We start from the raw sequence: 22,926 nt of genomic DNA, 5'->3' as shown, positions 1-22,926 counted from the left end.
GTCACACGAGTCATTTCCCTGCTAAGGAAAATTTCCATAATAGTTGAACTGATGGCGGGGTATAGAATCTGGAAATCTGGGGACTTATCAGAGCACATTTGTTTCAGTCACTGCCCTTTACAGATGGGGAATCTGAGAGCCAGAGAAATCACGTTCAGTATCATCTAATAAATGTGTATTGAGAACCTTACTGGGTTACTTTACTGATGCCGAACACTGATCTAAGAACAGGTGTGACCCAGTCAGTGCCCCTGTGGAGTTTACATTTTGGTTGGGAAAACAGTCAGTAGATAAGGCAGCAGGATTTTAAACCACACAACCGGTTGGTGGCACAGCTGGGGCTTGGACCTCCTCCTGACACCCAGTCCTGTTCTCTCACCACTTGGCCCACATGGACCGTGCCCAGTTGGTACTCTGTTCTTGACAGTGGTGCACTGGGCAGCGTAGCTTGGAGGAAAGCGTTACACTTAGAAAACAAGGACCTTTAAAAGCCAGTCGAGATGTAATTATTTATGTAACAGAATGCATCAGCCAAATCTTCTCTGTTTTGTTTAAATGTAGACTAGGTCTGGCTAATCCCTTAATGCCATCAGAACTTTAGTATGGAAACAAAGGAATCTTTGTCAGTTTTAATTATGAAACCCCAGGACCACTTTCAGTGATGAATTATGGGGAATGAATTATAGGGAACAGGTAATTGCTTTCAATGTACTCACAATGAATGTTGGAGCCCTGTGTTGTCCGAAAGCTTTACGAGTGCAAGGGAGGTGCGCCCATGTTGGTCTGCCCTTGGCTTTAGTGGAAGAGGGTAGGTCATTTTAGGCTTCCAAAGTGCTGAGATGGGAGGGTTGAAAGGGGAGGGACCGGTGAACTAACCGGCAGTTCATTGCATCTCATAAAGGCCTCTGTGCACATGGTTTTGACCGGCTGTGCGCTGCCTCCTTTCAGGCACCATTTAGAATTGGAGTTCCCTGGAACATGAGCTAGTAGATGAGTTTAGTTCAGTTCTTTGCAATAGATCTGTCTCTTGGTGATTTTCTGTTTTGACGGGGACAGGAGGGGAGGGAGAGATTATTTGTTTATTCATTCACTTATTTATTCATCCATCAAATATTCATGGGCTAGGAGCTAGGGTTAAGCACACAAATGATCCCTATGGACTTTCTAGTTCAGCAGGAAAATAAAAATTCCCAGTGAGTCAAGCCTTCGGAAATAGGACAAAGACAACGCTAATTTTTAAATTTTTAAAAATTTACCCTTTCACTTGGCAAGTTTTCCTGAAAGAGATAGTTGTACAATATAATGTCTGACAATCAAAGTTAACAGGTTTTTTTTTTTTTTTTAATATTCCCAATACCTCTTGATATGACTGGAGATTGATCCCCCTGGGAATTACTGATAGCAGTGGCAATATTTGCAGAACAATTCTTGGGTCATGCTCTGGATGGGGATAGCCCAGAAAAACACACACTGGTGGTATCAGTGCTATCAGGAACACTACCCACCTCTGTTTGGTTTCAGATGATGTGTTGTGACCTTCACTTGTTCTGCCAGCATAAATATCTGAGGATATTTACCTGAGGATAAAATGGTGAGCAGCCCTACCTGCTCCTTGCTCCCGGAGAGAAATTCGATCATTCTATTCTTGGGTGTCTAGGGCTGAGATAGTGCTCAGAAGGGAAGGTCCCCATTTCTGTGGGAGTCCATTTTGAAATGACATTGACCTAGATTTGGTGGTGAGGGGAGGTTTTCCTGAGGGAGTGACTGAGCAGAAGCCTGAGAAGATAAATCATTGCGTGGCAGCTAAGTGGCAAAGTCAAGGGTTGGGGGGGTGGTGCTTATTGTTTAGACCTGCAGGGATCTTCAGAAGCGGCTTGCCCAACGGACCCATCCTTTTTTTCTGTCTTTTTTTCTCCTTAGCGTTTAACCAGCATCGAATATACTATACACAGTGCTCCCCAGGGTCTTCTTAGGTTCAGTGAAAAACACTCTAACTCACAAGACTTTCACAGGCCACAGTTGACACCCATCTAGATAGAAGAATCCAGAACAGGATCGTAAATTGCCAGCAGGGCAACGTCAGGGGTTTCTCTTCTTTGTGAATCATGGTCTCAGCAGTCCGTATGGCCACCCAGCAGCTGTTGTATTTGCCCCTCCCCCATCAAGGGGCAGAGAATGAGCCTCGCAATTAGTGGGCACGGGATCTGTCCCAAGTACTCAGGGTTCCCCTAGGGAGGTCCTCAGTTTTAAGCCCTCACATCTGAGGAAGCCCAAGCTACGACATCCTCGTCAGATGTATATGGTTCCTTCCAGTCCAGATGCAAGTTATCAATCAGGGGTCACTTTTATCATAAGCAATGTTGCCTGGTAACATAATTGACATTTTATCTTTATTAGGTTTCCTGGGAAACAGAACTGGAAAGTTAACCTCGGGTCAAGTTCTCAAGCAGACGAGGAAGGGAATTTGTTAACCCTTTGCTCAAATTGTATTTTTTTTTTTTCTTATCTAATTTGTCTGTCTCCCATCACTAGAATATACGTTCCACTTGGGCAGAAGTTTCTCTTTTGTGTGGGGAGCAGTGTCTGGTACAGAGCTGTACGTGAATGAACGAGTGAGTAAATGAGCTTCTTGTTTTCAGCTGAGATAGCCATGGCTCACAGATGCCTGACGTTTGTGTGCTTACCTTAAAATTAGGTGATGTAGCATATATTTATCGAGAGCTCAATGGAACTTACTGCCCCAGTTAACTGCTTCTCGGTGGTAAAGAGGGAGATGTTCTCTCCTCATCTAGGTCTTTCTGCATATCATGTCCTTCTGTTAAAGGAGGGTGGAGGGGGCCAGGCATCAGATAACTTCCTTGACCTCAGTAGGAAGTAATACATTTTCTGGGTAAAGCTTTGGGACCTCTGCTTTCCTCCTTACCTCTGGGATTGGAGGATATTTGCAGTAACGGCGGCTTAACTATAAGAAAGGTCTCAAGCAGGCCCTGGCCTAGCTTAGTGCTCCTAGCTTAGTGGAATTTTGGTGACTGCAGGCCTCCTCACGGAAGCCTCATATGCACCCGTCTGGATGGGAGTCCAGAGTTCCCACAGCAGGGACGAGAATGACTGTCTTCAGTGGTTTAGTTGTTGAGAAAGTTTGCTCCCAGGACTTCCCAGACCCGCATTTTTCAAGTAAGGAACTCTTCGAGTTGAAACTTCTTGGGGCAAAGTTGGACACTGAAGCACGTCAGAGTATTTTAAGTGTGGCCTTTGTACGCGGCCCCCCAAGGGCCGACTGTTGAAATGACACATGTGTGTTGGGAAAGAGGAATTCGCATCCTGTCTGGTCAAGAAGGAAGCCAAATTTTACCCTCTCTGAGCCTGTCAGACTCCGGGAAGCTTTCCTGGTGGTTTAGTGATATCCATGCCACAGAGCAAGTCCAGAGGTATTAGCCCTGGAAGGAGGGTGGATGGGAAGGAGAGGGGTGGGGACACAGGCAGCACCCCTGTTCTGGCTCTTGGCCAGAGCAAACTCATTAAGCCGCTGTTTTCTTTCCCTGGTTTCGGTGTCAAATGCATTAATACTTTACACGAGAACACGGTCGGAGGGGATGGGGTCCCCAGCTCTTTCAAGGGATACTTCCTACCTATTTCTTTTTAAATCATTGTGTTTCTCTCCATTCTTTTTTTCTCAGAGGTATTTTTAGTCAAGTCTTAGAGTGGCAGAGAGAGATTGAGCTAAAGCCCAGAAAATGACAAAGGCATCTTTGCAGAATTTCTGACTTTTCTTAGGAACTACTAGAACCTTCTACTGAAAACGAGCGGGGTTATAAATTTTCTTACAAATATCTGCCTTTATGTTTGTATATTTATATTTATATGGCAATATCTGCCATAGATCTGTACACCAACAAGGAAATCTACGATATAATTGTATTTTCTCATAGCAAAGCTCTCTGTTAAATTACAAGATTTTTATTTTTTCATTTTTTATTTTTTTTAATGTTTGTTTATTTTTGAGAGAGAGACAGAGCGTGAGCGTGTGAGGAGCAGAGAGAGAGAGGGAGACACAGAATGTGAAGCAGGCAACAGGCTCTGAGCTGTCAGCACAGAGCCCGACGCAGGCCTCAAACCCCCAAACTGTGAGATCATGACCTGAGCCAAAGTCGGATGCTTAACCAGTTGAGCCACCCAGGTGCCCCTGTTAAATTACCAGACTTTTAAAAATTAATGAATTATTTCTTTTCAATTGACATTTGGTTTTTCCACTTTCCTCTCTATTTTAGGTTTGAATTTTTCCTGTTTATTTGTGAGTTTGGTGGTAATTCTTTAGGCCTGGCACAGACACATGGTACCTTCCTTCTGCTAGTTCTTCCTCCCATATCCTCTCTGTGCTGGCAGGTGCTTGGCTGAAGGGTGTGGTAGCTGGTTCTCCTTTGAATCTCCCTGGCAATTAGCATCAGAAGCAACAATCTATGCATGTTGGAAATAAGCAGCTAAAATATCAGTAGAATCAGATGCTGTGTTTCTTCTGAAGAATGCCCCAGAAAAACTCATTAGCCAGACTTGGTAAAACCTCTGAATTACAGATTTAAAAAAAAAAAAAAAAAAAAAAAAAAAAAAAGATGCAATTATGTTGCTTTCAAGTACATTTTGAGCTAGTTTTAAGAAAAAAAACTATTGCCGACTCAGTTCCATCAATGTTTATTGAGAGCCTGCTGGGCGCTCATCGCTAGGGTAAGCTCTGGGATGGGAGACGAATAAAAACTGTTCTCCGAGCCCATGGGGAAGACAAGGATGTTGACGAACAATTTTAACACCTGGTGAAAAGCACAATCATAAAGGGATGGGTTGGAGAAGAGAAGGGGGAGGAAGGAAGAAGCCGCCACCCTCCCTATGTGAGCTCATCCAGTTTCTTAGAAGAATTGACATTTGAACTTGGTCTTTGAAGGAGGGGTTACAGTTTCCCATCTTAGGAAGGACTGGGGGGACAGGGGTGTTAGTCAGAGGTGAATGCTAGATCTATCAGGCCAGATACATTTCATACGCTCATTGGAGGCAGCATTGTCTAGTGGTTAAAGAGCACTGACTCTAGATTTTATAGAGACATTCACCAGCACTGTGATCTTGGCAAGTTTCTTGACCTCTCTGTTTCAGTTTCCCTATTTGTAAATTGGGGATAATAATAGTGCTAATTCATGTGTTGTTTAAGCAGATTAAGTGGGTTCAGTAACAATAGTGTGCTTGAACAGTGTCTGGCACTTAGTAAGCTCTATACCAAGGTTTGATCAGCTCCACAGACTGAAGGATTTGTCAGCTTCCTAGAGGGAAAGGTACGATTGGCAGCTAAGAAATCTGGGAAAGTGATGACAACAGGGGCCGCATGGCTTTTGAATCTTCTCACATATCCACGTAAAAAAGACACTAGGGGCTGCTGGGTGGCTCAGTCGGTTGAGCGTCTGACTTCAGCTCAGGTCATGATCTCATGGTTCCTGAGTTCGAGGCCCATGTCAGGCTCTGTGCTGACAGCTCACAGCCTGGAGCCTGCTTCGGATTCTGTGTCTCCTTCTCTCTCTGCCCCTCCCCCACTTGCACCTTGTCCGTCTCTCTCTTAAAAATAAATAAACATTAAAAAACATTTTTTTTTAAAGATACCGTAACCAGGCAGCAAACCCAAAACAACATTTATAACAGAACCAGATGCCAAGGTATACTCGTGAACACCAAGGTACAAGCTGATGTGACAACTCCCGACAGCTATGGACTAGCATGTTACTTGCATTTGTGTAGGAGAATGCAGAAGGAAGCGATGGGGCGTCTGATGGACCTGAGAGTAAGAGACTTTAAAATAGCCAACAAGAGTTGGCTGGACAGCTTGGCAGGCCAGTTGGGATCAGCGGTTAAAAATGAGAGGGTTTTGCCGAGTAAGGTCTAAGGGGCTGGAGCAGTGTGGCCCCTCTGAAGACTTGAAAATGGACCAGTGGGCTCTTTGCCGGGACTGGGCCCCACAATGAGGGGAAACTGCAGAGCGTGGAATGGAAATTGACCAAGAAGTGACACAAGAGACAAAAGACTGAAAAGGTAAACGTTGGGGGGAGAGGGAGATAGCCAAGAGTTATCATAAAGCAAGCTGCTATGTTTTTTAGCAGCTTTATTTAGGTTTTATAGATATATATCAAAAACTCACCTGTTGTAAATTTGCAGTTTAATTGCTTTGAGTAAATTTTTACAGTGGTGCAGTCATCGGCACATGGCACCTTTAGAACATTTCCATCACCCTAAAAAGTTCATGCGTATTTGTTTCCATTCCCACCCTTAGCCCCGGGCAACCACTGATCTGTTCTCTGGCTCTATGGATTTGCCTTCTCTAAACATTTCACAGAAAGGAAATCATAGAATATGGAGTCCTTTGTGTCTTGCCTCTTTCACTTTGCATGGTTTTTATGTGCACCCACATTGTAGCAAGTCTCAGTAGGTCATTGCTTTTTATTGCTAAATAGTTATTGCATCACATGGCTATGCTATCTTTTGTGTATTCATTTACCAATTGATGAACGTTTGGATTGCTTGCACTTTTTAACTGTTATGAATAATACTGCTATGAACATTCATGTACAAGTCTTTCTGTAGACATGTTTTCATTGCCCTTGGATGGATTCATGGGAGTGGAATTGATGGGTCATATAAGTTTGTGTTTAACTTTTTAAGAAACTGCCAAGCTGTTTTCCAAAGTGGTTGTGCCATTTTACATTCCTGCCAGCAACGTGGGAGCGTTCCAACTTCTTTTCATCCTCTTTGACACTTAGTGTTGTCAGTTTTCAAATTAAAGCCAGTCTAGTGGGTTTCTAGTGGTATCTCATTGTGATTTTAATGTGTATTTCCCTAATGATTAATGAGGTTCAGCAGTTTTCGTGTGCCTCTTGGCTGTCCTTATATCTTCTGTATGAAATATCTATTCAGATCTTTTGCCTGGTTTTCTACTGTGTTGTCTTATTATCAGGTTGTAGGACTTCTTTATATATTCTTGATGCAAGTCTTTTATCAGGTATATACTTTGCATGTATTTTCTGCCTGTCTGTGGCTTGTATTAATTTTTTTTAATGAGGTCATTTAAAGAGGAAAGTTGATTTTGAGGGAGTCTAATTTTTCTTTTTATGGGTCATCCTTTGGTGTCGTATCTAAGACTACAGATTTTCTCCTATGTTTTATTCCAGAAAATTTCTAGTTTTAGCTTTTACATGTAGGTCTGTAATCTGCTTTAATATTTGTGTATGGTGTGAGGTAAGGGTCTGAGTAAAAAAGTTTTTTGTATCTAGATATCCAGTTGTCCAACCATCATTTGTTGAAAAGTCTCTTTTCCCACTAAATTGCCTTGACACTTTTGTAAAAAAATTAGTTAACTGAACATAAATCTAAAGGTTTATTTCTGGAATCTCTGTTTTGTTGCATTGATTTATATGTCTGTCTGTAAGCCAATACCACACTGTCTTGAATATGTAGCTTTACAGCAAGTTTTGAAATTAAATAGTGTGAGTTCTCTAACTTTGTTCTTTTTCAAAATTATTTTGGCTATTCTCAGTCCTTGACATTTCCATATAAATTTTAGAATCAGCTTGTCAATTTCTACAAAAAAAGCCTGCCAGGATTTTGATAAGGTTGGCAGTGAATCTCTAGATCAATTGAGGGAGTATTGCCATAAAAGTAATAGTGAATCTCCCAATCCAGGATCTCTTCATTTATTTAGATTTTCTTTAATTTCTCTCAAGAATTTTTTGTGGCTTTTATTGTGCAAGTTAAGCATTTATTGTTGTTTCTAATTATTTTATTCATTTTTATGCTATTGTGAATGGAATTATTATTTTCTTTAAAAAAAATTTTTTTTAATGTTTATTTTGGAGAGAGACCGAATGCAAGTGGGGGAGGGGCAGAGAGAGAGGGAGACACAGAATCTGAAGCAGCTGCAGGCTCTTATCTGTCAGCATAGAGCCTGATGCGGGGCACAGACCCATGAACCGTGAGATCGTGACCTGAGCCGAAGTCGGACGCTTAACGACTGAGCCACCCAGGCCTCCTGAGGAATTATTTTCTTAATTTCACTTTCAGATTATTCTTTGCTATCATATAGATATACTGTTGATATATTGTTGTATTTCAATATCGTTTCTTGTGATGTTGCCAAACTTACTAATTAGTTGTGGTAAATTTTTTAATAGATTCCTTAGAATTTTTATATGCGGCATCACATCATCAGTGAATAAAACCAGTTTCACTTCCTCCTTTCCAAACTGTATGCCTTTTACTTCCATTTGTTACCTTGTTGCATTGTCAAGAACTTCCAAAACAAAGCTGAGGAGAAGTGATAAGAGTAGACATCTTTATCTTATTCCTGCCTGATCTTAAGAAGTAAGCATTCGGTCTTTCACCATAACATGTTAGCTGTAGGTTCTTTATAAATGCCTCTTTGTCTCTGGTAATGTTTCCTCACTTACAGACTGTCTTATGTGATATCAGTATAACCATACTAGCTGTCTTGTAGTTACTGTTTACATAGTGTATCTTTTTTATCCTTTTATTTTCAACCTGTTTGTGTCTTTGGAGTAAAGTACTACTTGTATATATTTCTTGTAGATAGCATGTAGTTGGATCTTGCTTTTTTAATTTAGTATAAACATTTTTGCCTTTTGATTCAATTCCCATTTAATGTAACTGTTGATGTGATTCGACTCATGTCTGCATCTTGCTTTTTTTCTATATGTCTGGCATCTTTTTTGATTCTTTGTTTCTCCCTATCACTTTCTTTTGTGTTAAGCAAATACTTTTTAGTATTACATCTTAACTCTTCTGTTGATTTTTTATGAATTACAATGTAGATCTTAAATGATCATGGTCTACTTCAGCTTAACGCTGACTCAATTTTACTAAAATCTACAACTTGACTCTAATATAGCTTCATTTCCTCCCTTCTTTGTGCTATTAATGTCTCTCTATGTTATAAACACAACAGTGCAGAAAATAGGTATTCCCTTATACAATCTTATTTTTTATAGGAGTTTAAAATGATTTAAAAATGTATTCATACAATATTTTATATTTACCCCTATATTTACATTCCTGGTACTCTTACTGATTTTTGTCCTGTGGATTCAAATTGCCCTCTGTTGTCATTTCCTTGTAGTCTGGACTTCCTTTAAAATTTCATATTGGGTGTGAGAATTCCCTAGCTGAGAATTCCCTCACTCTTTGTTTATCTGGGAATGTCATTATTGGCCTTCATTTCTGGGTGACAGCTTTACTGTAGATAGAATTCTTGGTGATAGTTTCTTTTCTTTCCGTACCTAGAGTGTATCTACTCCTCTGATGAGAATAGTATGGTTGTTCCCCTGTATGTGATTAATTTGGTTGTTACTTTCAAGATTTTTTTTTCTTTCTTGCTTTCGGCAGGCTTATAATTACATGTTTGTTTTTCTAAAGTACTTTTTCTCTCTGTTCTTCGGACTGGACAATTTTTATTCATTCATCTTTAAGCTTGTGATTTTTCTGCCATCTCAAAGCAGCCAAATTCCGTTCAGGGAATTTTTCATTGTACTTATACTTTTTAATTCTAAAAATCTTCATTTAGTTAATTTCTATCATTTCTGTTTCACTATTGAGATTCCCTGTTTTTGAATCGACTGATCTTAAAAAAACATCTTCGTATATGGTTTCTGTTAATTCTTTGATTGTACTTATAATGGCTTCTTTGAAGTCTTTGCTAAATCCAACATGTGGATCCATTTGGAGTGAGTTTATATTGATTGCTCTTTTTTTCTGGCCATAGGTCAGGCTTTTCTGTTTCTTTGTGTGTCTCATAACAGATAGAGTACAATCACAAATTTTAAAATGGAAAGAGAACGCTGATAGCACATGCGGAAAATAAATTTTTAATATTTCAGTAATCACAATGATGGTGGTATTATTAGTACTGCTACTCCAAAACACTTTTATGTGACATGGAATAAAGCAAATGAATACTTATGGAATGTTCTATCTATTATGCCCTGTGTCCTTGAGAACCAGATTTCTTGGTGTGGGAGAAAGGCAAAACAGATTTAAAATGGAAGAAATCAAGAACAAACTGTGTCAGTCCTGAATGATTAAATTGGAAATGATTGAAACCATGAGGTAGTGTGTGTCTCCATATGTACATGTGTGTGCATGTGTGTATATATACACATATATACACCTGTGTGCGTGAGAGAGAGAGGGAGGGAGAGAAAAAGGGAGAGAGGGAGAGAGGTCTGACTCTAGCAATGAACATCCCTAGTGCATGATTGTGATCTTGAAGTATCATTTACCAATAAAAGAAATCATTCCAGTTCTGGAATAAGAAATGAATAGGGTGAGTTTGGAACATCTTTACATACCAGATAGCAAGGAAACTCAAAAGATTTCTAGGATCATGTTTAAAGAATTCAGGCCAAATATGGGACAATTTGAATTTCAAGAAGGATAAAAATTGCAAGAGACTCATCAAATATGTTTAAATTCATGAGTTCTAAATCGGTATCAACAAAGTAAATAAAAAGCACTGGAAAACCGAATATTAGATGAAAGGAAACACCTTCCTATAAGATTATTCCAGCTAATGAATGAAAATGCAAAGAGAGACTTAGAATATCACCATTTTGTACCTCCCAGTGAATTCATGTATCTAAGGGCTGCTAACACCAAAAAAAAAAAAAAAAAAAAAGTGACAGCCAGAAATGATGTGCCTCCTGATAGAGGGGTACACCACTGGCAAAATCTTGAGCAAAGGGATTGAACTTGAATAGGTCAAGTCTTGAATTCCAACTACCAAGTTTAAGAAATACAGAGAACAGAGAAAAGTATGAAACTGTGCCGTTTTCCAGCTAAGGAGAAACTCGATGGGGCAAACAGTTCAGATTCTTTAATAGATAAATTCTAAGGAAAAGAAGGAGGTAGAAAGGGCACCTACAGATTAAGAGATTTTAAAGACTCCTCGAGTAAGGAGAAAAGTGGGCAAGACTGAACTGTAGTGTAGGTATGTATACTCGAGGGAGTAAGCCATAAGGAAATGGAATGAGGCGATTATTCTAAAGGACAGGGTAGCAGGTACTTTTGGGTGGAGGGAGGAGCCTGTTAATTGGGATAGGGTGTTTGACAATGGTCTTTTTTTTTTTTTTTTTTTTTTTAGAGAGAGAGCATGTGTGCACAAGCAGGGGGAGACACAAGAGGGAAATAGAGAGAGAGAAAGAGAGAGAGAAAAAAACAATCCTAAACAGATTGCAGGCTTTTTGCAGAGCCTGATGCAGGGCTCGATCCCACGATCTCCGGGATCACAACCTGAGCCGAAATGAAGAGTAGGATGCCCAACCGACTGAGTCTCCCAGACTCTCCTCCCTGACAGTGGTCTTTTTTTAAACCTGAGTGGTAGTTATAAGGGTGTTTGCCTCCTAAGAATTCCCCAGGAGATTTATTTGTTTTATTTGGCTGTCTGCTCTATATTTCATACAATAAAAGTTAACAAAGAATGGGGGAGGGTGGGCAGTGAAAGATGAGATAGAACAGTGCCCAGCAGAGAGCAGGGGAGGGATCCCTGTACTGGGAAGCCAGGGGCCACTCACTGATGGAGCTGCTGGGCGGGCCTCTCCCTTTCTCTCTCAGGGACTCGGTCTCCCTCTCTGTCAGTTGAAGGTAATGAAGTCCTACATGCCTCACTAGGTTGGTGGGAGACCATCTGGAATAATGGGTTGGGAGATGGCATGGAACCAGTTGGTGTTGCCTCAGAAGAAGATAATGATGGTGGTTCGCATTTACTCAGCGATGACTGTTACCTCACGTAATCCTGACAGCAGCCCTGTGAGTAGCAGGTATGCAGCTGGGTCGTATCCTGCGAGCACACGAGGACCCAGTCTCTGTCCTGAAGGAGCCGAAAGTCTTAGAGGGGCTTTCTTGATGAGGGAGTGAAATATTTTTTAATTACCTTGTCAGTGGTTTATTAATACACTTCTGAATGGCTTCGAGGGGCTTGAAAATAGCTTATTCCCCCAAGACAATTAAATATGCTCCTCACAGATCACGCTTGTCCTGTCCTGCTCGTGTGCTTAGCAAAGCTTTTTTTTTTCTATAGATGGTCCAAAGGTACAGTTGAGCTCACCATCTTAGACGACTGGTTGTGAATGGGAAGGTCAAATAAACGAGTCACTGTATGATGAAAGAATTTAATTTATAAGCTTGTCCTGACGACTGGGGAGAGACCCGTCTCTGTACTGTCGTCCTTTGGTCAGTGTTAGTCTCTCTGATACCGTCTTACTTCAGAGTTGTGTTTCTGCCCAGACCACTCAGCAGAAATTCCCCGAGGTTCCTTTGTCCTCCGCCCCCAGGGGAGGGGCCTCCAATCCCATCCCTTCTTTAGAAACCAGTGTATTCAGGTGGAGACTTGGACCCTCGCTGCTCCCAACCTTTCTGGCCTCTCTTCTGCCTCTGTTTCTGCGTCACGCGAAGCGGTCACAGTTTCCAGGTTGTCTGCGGGCTTCTGCACGACGGGGATGGTCTTCAGCTTTCGCACCAGAATCAGATTGAGCCTGAGTTCAAATGCTGGCTCTTCTGTCTGTGGGCTGTACGATGTTACGTAATTTCCTGAGCCTTTGTTTCCTCATGTAAAAGTTCTGTAAAACTACAGAAGGTGCTAAATAAATACTTGTTGGTTGGTTGAGAAGAACATTTTGATATAGTATATAATAGAAGCTGGTCCTGATTTGCCTCTGTTTTCTGCTAAACCAAAGGCACACGGACATAGCAGCGGCTGCTTTTGGCTCTGGCCCAGTCAATGTTGACATGTGGAGCGGAGAGCCAGATGATAGATGGTGGGAGGCAGTGGATGGTTGGAGAACGGGGGGAGTTCACATGGTTCTGAGCACTGGGTCAGGAGCTGTACAGGTGTCATCTTACTCCGGTGTTTGGAGGGAAGATAGTCCCATTTTCTAGACGAGGAAACAGGCACAGCAAGATAAAGCCAGTTGCCCACATTCTTACCCTTCGCGGTGCGTGCCTAGCATCTGGTATTGTTTTCCCTTCGCTGTGTTTCCAGATGTCTCACATTCCATTCTCCCTTCCTCCTCTTCTGCTCATGATCACCCGCAACCTTTGCCCTTTTCTTCTTTTCTGTCCCCAGCTTATTAGCCTCTCCCAGACCCAAGCAAGTTATCTGGCATGACTCACGGGAATGTCTGCGAATCCCAAACGGCACCACGCTGCCTCAAGCTGAGATATACTGCTTTATTTCCCCAAGAAAAATACTGGAGGCTCTCATTTGCCAATTTAATGGCGGAGCTCCCCCCCCGCCCCGCCTTCCCCACATGGAGTGTATCTGGTCTGATTTTGAACTCTACACCTTAGGCAGGCCTGGGGCCCCAGCACCGCCCCCAGCTGCTGCTGCTGCCTGGCCCCACCCACGTCGCTGCTTGCTTGGCTCCTGAAGGCGTTTGGACCCATGACCCTGTACATTTAAAGATCTTTTTCTTTTTTTTCTTTTTAACTGAGTCCCTTGGATTTTTTTCCCACTTGTCATAGCTTTTAAAATATTGTCCCCAGACGTTGTTCTGGAACTGCAGTTCTGTTTTCCGCTAATTGAAATGGAAGTGAGTATTGCACTCTGATCCTTGTACTTAACTTTCAGCTCAAGTATTGCAGTACATTTGGAAGGACTGTCCTCCCCTTGATGTCTTCTCCGCCTTTTTCCTTCTCCGTAGCACAATCGGCTGGGTGAGCAGGAGGTCAAAAGTACTTGTGAGACAGTTAGTGGTTCAGCCTCCCAGGTTAACCTTTTTGAGTTTGGCCTGGCCCTCATCAATTGATTCAGAGCAATCTCTGTAAGTTGGCTGTTTTAACTGAGACAGCACGAGAAGGATTCAGTTCACCTCCCTCAGTGCCTCTGCTTCTCAGTGTTGCATTTGTCCCGGACCGTCCCCTACAGCTTCGGTGGGGACTCTGCACTCCTCCCTATGGGCACCAGCACACTTGGGAGATCTCACCATCATTTCCTGGGAGAGTGATTACAGAGCCCCGGAGAAGAAGCTTCTGTTACCCTCCCTTGACATGGGTTGTTGTCTTTTGTCTTTGAGGGCATGGTAGGTTTTCAGTAAATAACAAAGTGAATGAGTGAATCCAAACCAGGAATAACTTTTTTTTTTTTTTTTTTTTGCTTCAAAGTGAAATGTCTCCAAAGCGGTAAAACAGACTTTCATGTTCCGTAAGTTGACTGGGAGGTAGTTTCCAGAATTCCAAAACTATTTAGAGCAACGACAGAGTTGTGAGGAAATAGTAGTAATAATGTTAAACATTTAAAAGCACTTGCCATGTGTATTAACTCATTTAATTCCTAGAACCAGTCTGTGGGGGGGAGGGGGCTACATTTGTTATCCCCATTTTACGGATGAGGAAGCGGAGGCACAGGCTCTTGCCCAAGGTCAACAATGAGTGAGTATGAAGCTGGGGCTTGAGCCTTACCATGTGGCTCTAGGACCCATGTTCTGTTTGGTCTAGGTGTAAGTATATATGTGAGTGTGTGGATTTCCAGGTGAGCATATGGGAGGGCCGGCCTCACGTGTTAGATAAGTTCTGGTTCTTTTGGTGCAGGTAGCATTAGACTGAGGAGTCCTGCTCTGTGTTGGATACCGCTGGGATTCAGGGCGAAGGTGACCATGGTCACACCACAGCTCATGAGGATGCATGTGTATTGGCTGGCTCACAATTGCACCCCTGTGCCCCTTTCCTGATGCCCATAGGCACTCAGTAGATATTGTTGGAATGAGGATTGATAGCCTTTGACCCACTCCCCAAAGTTGGAGGAGAAGAACGTGAGAGGAAGCAAGCCTCTCCGTATTCCGTGTTTCCTCAGAGGCCGGGGGTCCGGGCGAGTGTCAGGGAAGAGGTTGTTGGGGGAAGGGTGCCGTTCTTTCGCCCGAGTCCAGCTTGCATCTGGGGGCCTCTAGTACACCACGCTGGAAGTGTGCATGTCCTGTCCCGGCTCCGCGACAGCCCTGCCTGCCTCACTGGACTTGTCCCTCCGCTGCCTGAGACGCTGTCTGATACACAGAGCCTGCTCCGAGTGCTGCCTGCTGCCTGGCCAGCTGACCGAAACGCCTGATTGACTCTGCTTTTGTCACGGGGAAGCCTCAGTTGCTGAGGTAGTCAGAAAAAATGTTGTTAAGCCTAGTACAACTCTCATTAGGTTTGCAGCGAGACTTCCGGAAGCTTCGCCTGCTTGATCGCCTCCCAGCGTGGATGGCTGTCACACCCTCCACCACTATATCTAGGCTGCAGCTGGCCTGCTCCGTTGATCAGACAGAGTCCTTTGCTAACCAGGCCAAGGTTGTGGGTTTGATCCCTGGCCTCTGACTACAGCAAGCCATCTGTCTTCACAAGTGCATGTCATTGGATACGAGGCGAAGAGCGTGTACAGAGGGAGAAGCTGGAGTCCATTCTGGGACAAAAAGCAGCTCCCTGACAGCCGGCCAGAAGTGCCCTTTTGGACTGCGAAGGATGTCTTTTTCTTCTCACACTTTCCCGATCTGGATATCTGGTTTTGACTTCAGACTTTTTCCAAATAGATGATCCTAAGGTTGTATAAATGAAGAGGAAGCAATTCTCAAGCCTGAGAGCTAAGAGAAATTGACCTAGAGAAGGCTGGTTTATTTCCGTCCTTCTGGGGTTGTGTTGACAATGTCTAGCGTACCAGTGGGGTGTGTCTCATGTAAGAAGGGTCTGCTTCAGTTGTCCCATTTGTGGTCAAGAAGACTTTTCATCAAGGAGATGGGGAAAGGGATTTTGGAATACAAGATAGCGCTCACTCTTTCTTTTGAGGGCACACAGCTTCCTAAGTGTCACTGGGTGCCTGGTTGGCTCTATGTAGCAGTTGGGACAAAGAGGGTCTTTGCTCCCGAGGTGATCACGCTTTGGTTGGCAGACAGACAGAAATACATGTGAAAACCAGTGTGTTGAGTGCTCTCTAGGCTCAAAACACAACTGAGCTTGTTGGGAGAACCCCAGGAAGCAGTACCTGCGTTTTCCTAGGGAACCTAGGAAAAGGCTCCCCAGGTGGCCTCTGACCTGGGTCTTGAAGGATGACTAACAGTTCCTAGAACACTTCAGACAGAGAGGAGCAGGTGTAAAAGGCACGTGAGCAGGAAAGCTTCCCTGAAATATTTGGAAGGTTTTTAAAAAATCTTCAAAATCCTTCTTATCCGTGCAGCTCTCTAGAAGCTGTCAGGCCAGGCATGCCTCACTCTGCCACTTGGGACAGGCAGGTATGTCACTGTTCCCCCAGGCACCCATGCTGCAATGCCACCGAGGGCATCTGTGACATATTCTATTTAAGAGAGTGCATTGCTGTGCTGTCTGCCAACCCAGTGCAGCGAGAAAGAAGGGGACAAGGAGCAGGTAGAAAATGTATTCCCTTGTGATCTTGGTTTATTCGACTTACAGTAGCTCTGAAATTCATTCAACAAGTATTTAAATTTTTTTAATGTTTATTTATTCTTGAGAGCGAGAGAGAGAGAGAGAGAGAGAGAGAGAGAGAGAATCTAAAGCAGGCTCCAGGCTCCAAGCTGTCAACACAGAGCCCGACGAGGGGCTCAAACTCACGAACCGTGAGATGATGACCTAAGACGACGTCGGATGCTTAACTGACTGAGCCACCCAGGCATCCTTCATTCAACAAGTATTTATTGAGCACTTGCTGTATGCCAGACTCTGTTTGAGGGGCTTGGGGTATGTCGGTGAACAGAACACAGATCTTGGTCCTCGAGATGCTTATTACGTTCTTATGGGGTGTGTGAAGCTCTCTGAGCTCCCTGGGGTGGGATGGTGTCCGTTGCTCGCCAGTGTATCTTCAGGGATGAGCCTGGAACCTGAAGAACAATGCACTCAGTGACTGTTGAAATGACCCTACTGCTGAAGAGCCTCAGGGGTGCTAGTTGGTAAGAAAAGACCTGGGAAAAGCCAGCGACTTCTTAGTTCTGAGAGATCTACTAGCTTGACTTGTTCTGTAATTGATCTTTGGTTATAAATTTCTTAACCACAGAGGAGAAAAAATATTGAACTTACTCTAGCAGAAGCACTTTTTCCTTATCATCCAGGAGTTTGACAAACAGCATAAAAAGTATTTTATTCACCCCAGAACTTTGGGTTTGCATGACCGTGATAATGGATAATTGAATCGAAGAGTGTTGGTGGCCTGGGCCAGACTCTGAGGTCAGAAAATAATCTGGAAGGACAAGTTAGGGGAAGAACTGCCCCGTCCCACCCACGCTGGTCCCAAGAAACGAAAGGAGAAATAATAACGAAAAAGGTGTATTGAGCTTGCTGTTGAAGGAGCCACCTATCACAAGGTGTAACGGTTCTGAACGTCTCCGAGTTTCTCCCAGCCCTGGTTTCCCATTTTGATTTTGATTCTGGAGCTCTGGTTTCCTTCCCAATGCAGCTCCTCCTTGGTTTCATGGCACAGAGGCACAGGTGGCCGTGTCAAAGAGCTCTGAATGTGGCTCAGAGTCGTGAAACAGGCGCTGCCGTGGACTTGCACGTGGCAGGGTGTAAATTTCAGAGACCAGCCTTCAAATGGCTGCCGCAGGGCCCGCAGGGTCCAGAGGGAGGCCAAGTGCTGGCGGGGCCACCTCCCTCGGTGTCCTCAGGAAGTCATGCTTTTGCCCTGACCTAAGGGCCAGCAGACGAGACCTGGGAGGTTCCTCCCATCTGAAACCAGATGGAGAAAGGAGGAGGGAAGAAGAAGTGCAAGTAGGTCACCAGGAACAGAACGCGTCCCTGGGAAAAGTGGGCGGGCTTTCCTGTCAAGACAGAGCAGTAGGTTGCCTGGGTTTGAACACGAGCAAGGCGGTGGGACTGGCCCAAGCTCTCCCCACAGGGTTGGGGACACACAGGGATGTTGGCAAGGGAAGGCAGGGTTGTGCCTGCTCGTCACACTGGACAACCGGCTGGGGCTCAAGGGACGCCCAGGCCCCTTCTCCTTGGTGATAGCTGAGCTGTTGGGAACCTTTCCACATGGAGGGAGACGCACCCAGCTCAGGAAGCTTACCCAAGCAAGATGCGGGAGGTGAACCCCAAGTTCTGACAGCTTGCCAAAGTGCCCGCTGCTCACAGGCTGGCAGGAACATTCATTTTGAGACTAGTTTGCCATAATGAATTCTGACATCATTGTGCTCTCTCAGTCAAGGGTGTTGAAATGGAATCAGTGACCTAATGTGGAGAGTCTGTGGAAACCCTCAAAACCAAGGAACGTCCTGGCCTCCCTTGTCTTCGTTTTGGAGTGGAGTTTTTAAGCAACATTTCATTCTAGATATTTAATGATCTCAACATTTGAAGAATAAACTAATAGTTTAGAGACATGAAGGCAATCCTGTGGCTTTTATTTCCCTCAAAATGGAGTATTTCATAGCATTTAGGCTATAATTCTTATAAGTTAATTTCCCCTTTTTGTTCCTTTCTGTCATGATCATCCATCTAGCTTAAATTTTTTTTCTGCTGTCATGGCAACGGTTGGAAATGATTGGTTGAATAAAATTATGTGCCTAAAAAAAAAATGTATGAATGGTATAGGAGTTGCTGAGAAAGAGATGTTTCTGCATCTGGGAAACTTTCTTCCTCTTCTGCTATTTAAAATCTTTCACCTCCAGCCCTTCTTCCTGCTGTCAGCCTGGTCTGTGGCCGGACACCCACATGTGGATGGTGCCACATTCGTTTGATTGGCACGGCGGGGTGAGGCCTTCGGGGGTCACTGTGGATCCTTTGTTTACAAGCAGGATCCCAGAGCTTGAGGAACAATTCGATTCTGAAAAGCTCCCGCCAGAAATACCGTGGAAACAGTTGAGAAAAACTGTTTGCTTCAGAGGCAGCGTGGGTACCTTGGGAACAAGCACCCAGAGGCTGATCAGCCCCCTCCTGTGCCGCACCCCTGAGGCCCAGACACTTCCTCCAGTCATCCAGCAGGGGGCCTCGGTCCCGCGCGGGAGAGCCTCCTGGCCCTAGGAGGGTAGTTGAGTTTCTCCAGCCATCCTTTATCTTTTAAGGCAGCCGAGGCAGTACCCTCCAGAAGGCTTCACCTGGGCTGACGCATTTTCTTTTGGATCGTGAACCACTTCCTAGCAGTAGCTCATTAGCTGTGGTCACTGGAACGGGTAAAATCTGTGTTATGTATATATGAAGTGATTTGCATATAAATGTTACAAAACAGAGACCTGAGCTCTCTTATTCGTACTTTGTTCTTTCTTCTAGAGCCTCACTTCGCTTTCAGAGCTGACATTTCTTTTGCCCAGAAAGGTGATAGAACCCAGGAGAAAGCTTCCAGCTCATTCTCTCACTGGGTTTGTGAACCTGAGCGAGCCATTTCACTTCTGTGTCATAATGGACTAGGTTGCGTTGGATCGTGTCTAGCTGGAAAATTCTGTGTGTCTGTAACTGGATAAGTGTCTCCTTTTGCCAGCAGGGCGCGGGAGACATTCTGAATGACCAGTGCCTATCTTGCAGCCTTCCCTGGCTCATCATATTCAGATTTGATGCTACTTTCAGGCCTGATTTCCACCCTGGAAAAACAGCCCTTTACACACTGGGTCTTTAGTTGTGTTCCCTCAGCCCCACCCTTACGTCCTACAGTTCAAACTGCCGTTCCTTTTGCGCACAGTAGGAGCTTGGTCTGTGATTCTGGAACAAAATTAGCCCACCGTGCCCACACCCATCCCTTTTTTAGCTGTTGCTATTTCCTCCCCCACCCCCCACCCCGTTACTTAAGAGAGCTGAGCTTCAGTCCAAAGCAAATGTACTTTGTTGCCTGTGAACACAGATCCCATAAAAACAAACGAAGGGGAAAGCAGAGGAGATTGTATGTCCTGGGGCCCATTACCTAATTTTTATTCACGCCTCTGTTAGATTTTCTTTAGCGCCGCTTAGAGTCCTGAGCACACGCTTCTCTTTTTATGTCACCATAAAGCTTCTGATCTGGTATCATCTGATATGTGTGGGTGAGAGGAATCCGAGAGTATTTATGTACATACGCCAGTAAACTATTATCTTAAAGTTCCAGGGCTGTACTTGTGAACGAGAGTCCTGGGACGTCATGTAGGTATAAGATACAAAGGAACAGCCTGCGTGAGTGCTTGTAACCTACAGAAACCCCACATTCAGTTTGATTAAATACCTTTGCATGATTTAAAATGTCACCCAAGAAGAGAGGCAAATACCTAGAGCATCTGTCCCAGCCGGCAGAGGCTGGCTGACAGGTTTGTACCGGCTGACCCGTTCTGCGGCTTTTTGGAAAGATGAGATGTGTCCTAATGAGCAAGTTATAAATATCACCGAGTTATGTCATAGGTGGTGGCAGCACTCAATGTAAATGGGAAGTGTTCCCAGCTGAGCAGGGCAGGCGCAGCTTTCAGGGAGGACAACGGGCAGGGGCCTGGACATCTGCACCAGGATGTCACTAAACAATGATTTGTCCGTTTGTCTTGGGAGGTGTGGGGCCGGGAGGGGAGATGTGTTCTGAGCAGAGTCAGGCAGCTCCGGGTTCCAGTCCTTATGCATTTGCTCTCGGAAGGGCCTTTGACCATTTGCTTTTTCTTGTTGGTGCAGGGTTGGGGGGAGGAAGGCCGGTTTGATGGGTTTTGGGGACAGTGATTTCTGTCCTCAAAGATGTAGAGTGATTGCTTGGTGGAACCCCACCGTTTTCATACCTGTTACCTTTGTCTTGCCCATAAAAATTGCAAGTAACAGGAAGCCTTTACCCACAGTGCATTCAGTGCTGACATTTCTGTACCTTGTTGCCACCCACCTTTTAAGTGAAAAGATAGATTTCAGCACCAATCAATAGAGCAGGAAAACTACAGAGCCATTGTAAGGTTGAGGAGAAACTCTTGCAAGATATCTTACATTTTCTTCCTCCCTTCCTCCTTCCCTCCCTTCCTTTCCTTTCCTTTCCCCTCCCTCCCTCCCTCCTTCCCTTCCTTCCTTCCTTTCTTCCTTCCTTCTATACCTTAGAACTGATTTTCACATTTTTTTTTTCTTGAGGAAATCTGACTGTGGAAGCGCAAAAGACCACCAATCCCAGGCCAAATTTTTCAGAGTTGAACAAAGATGGATGGACATGTGCAGAATAATTGTTTGCTGAAAATCTAGCCAACAGCTTTTATGTAGACAAAATGCATTGAAATATGTGTATAAAATATTTAATATTAATGCGCGCCAGATGGAAACCCTGTCAAATTCTGTGTGCACACAGGAACTTGACAAGAGGAGTCGGGAGATTTAGAGAGATCCTCAGAGCAGTAGAAACAAGAACAACTCAAAACCTGCGAATGGTGAGTGTGATGGAGAACTTGATTGAGGCCAGAAGGGCACTTCAGGTGTTCTCACTCCTTGCCCCCCTTCCCCTCCCTCTGTCCCGCTGCCCCTCTGTCATAGATATATGAGCTTTACTGAGATCTAATTTCCACACTATGCATCTCACCCATTTAAAGTCACTGGTCTGTAGTATGCTTGCAAGATTGCTCAGCCGTCACTACTATTTAATTCCAGAACATTCTCATCCCCAAAGAGAAACCCCATACCTATCAGTAGTCAATCCCCACGCTCCCCTTTTCCCCTGGCCTCCGGCAACCACTAATTTCTTTTTGGCTTTTATGGATCTGCCTGTTTTGGACACTTCAGATAAACGGGGTGATACGTACCACGTGGTCTTTTTATGACTGGCCTCCTTAGCACACTGCTTTCAGGGTTCACCCAAGTTGTAGCACGGATCAGCACTTCCCTCCTTTTTGTGACCAAATACTATCCCACCACATGGATAGAACACATCTCATGTATCTGTTCATCAGATGGACGTTTGGATTGTTTCCACGAGTTGGTGACTATGAACGATGCCACAGTGGACATTCTCATGCGAGTTTTTAGGTGGAAATATACACTCTTGTACCTAGGACTGGCATCGCTGGATCGGACGGTAGCTCTACATTTGTTTGTTTGTTTAACTCATTAATGATTTAATTTACATCCAAGTTAGTTAGCGTACAGTGCAATAATGATTTCAGGAGTGGAAACCAGTGATTCATCCCCTACATATAACACCCAGGGCCCATTCCAAGTGTCCTCCCCACTAACCCCTTGTCCATTTAGCCATCCCTCCACCCACCACCCCTCCAGCAACCCTCAGTTTGTTCCCTATATTTAAGAGCCTCTTCTGTTTTGTCCCCCTCCCTGTTTTTATGTTATTTTTGTTTCCCTATCCTCTGTTCATCTGTTTTGTCTCTTAAATTCCACATATGAGTGAAGTCGTATGGTATTTGTCTGTCTCTGACTAATTTCGCTTAGCGTAATACCCTCTAGTTCTACCCACATTGTTGCAAATGGCAAGAGTTCATTCTTTTTTGATTGTCGAGTAATATGGTAACCCTACGTTTAACATTTGGAGGAACTGCCAGATGATTCTCCAAAGTGGCCGCACCATTTTACATTCCCCCCGAAAGTTACGAGGCCTCCAATTTCTCCATATCCCTCACAGCACTTGCTGTTGTCTTTTTAGTCGTTGCCATCCCCGTACATGTGACGTGCTATCTCATTGTGGTTTTAATTTACATTTCCCTGATGGTTAATGATGTTGAGCATCTTTTTATGTATTTATTGTCAGTGCTAGCTCTTGAAACCTAAGGAATGCATCCCATAAGGCAGGGGCTACGTAAGCCCTCCCAGATGCCAGTGTAGCAAAGGAGTCGGTTGTCTGCTAATGATTTCGCACCAAAACCTAACCAGAGCAAAAGCAGATTAGATCCTGAAGAGCACTTAGTTGTTTGATTAGTTCTATTGACTCTAAAACTCAGAGGAGAAATATAAAAGCTGGTTCCATAAACCAAGTTGTTGATCGCTGTTTGGCTCTCTTATTGACTT

At 44.0% G+C, this 22,926-nt stretch overlaps 1 protein-coding gene across 11 annotated transcripts in view; it reads left to right on the top strand.

Moving 5' to 3' along the window:
- The window catches only part of TTC7B (tetratricopeptide repeat domain 7B), a 253,786-nt gene that overhangs the window by 86,285 nt on the left and 144,575 nt on the right, over positions 1–22,926 (top strand). For 8 of the 11 annotated variants that reach the window (XM_042990364.1, XM_042990375.1, XM_042990367.1 and 5 more), the window contains one exon: positions 21,266–21,344. In XM_042990364.1, coding sequence (XP_042846298.1) covers positions 21,266–21,344 — 79 coding nt within the window. Of the gene's footprint in view, positions 1–2,461; positions 2,613–5,637; positions 6,064–11,668; positions 11,853–21,265; positions 21,345–22,926 lie in introns of those variants that run through there. The other 3 variants (XM_042990372.1, XM_042990373.1, XM_042990371.1) reach the window with 3 other exon arrangements.

The sequence above is a fragment of the Panthera tigris genome, chromosome B3 (assembly GCF_018350195.1).
Source record: "Panthera tigris isolate Pti1 chromosome B3, P.tigris_Pti1_mat1.1, whole genome shotgun sequence".
In the NCBI taxonomy this organism is placed as follows: domain Eukaryota; kingdom Metazoa; phylum Chordata; class Mammalia; order Carnivora; family Felidae; genus Panthera; species Panthera tigris.
This window is presented reverse-complemented; position numbering and strand designations above follow the sequence as displayed.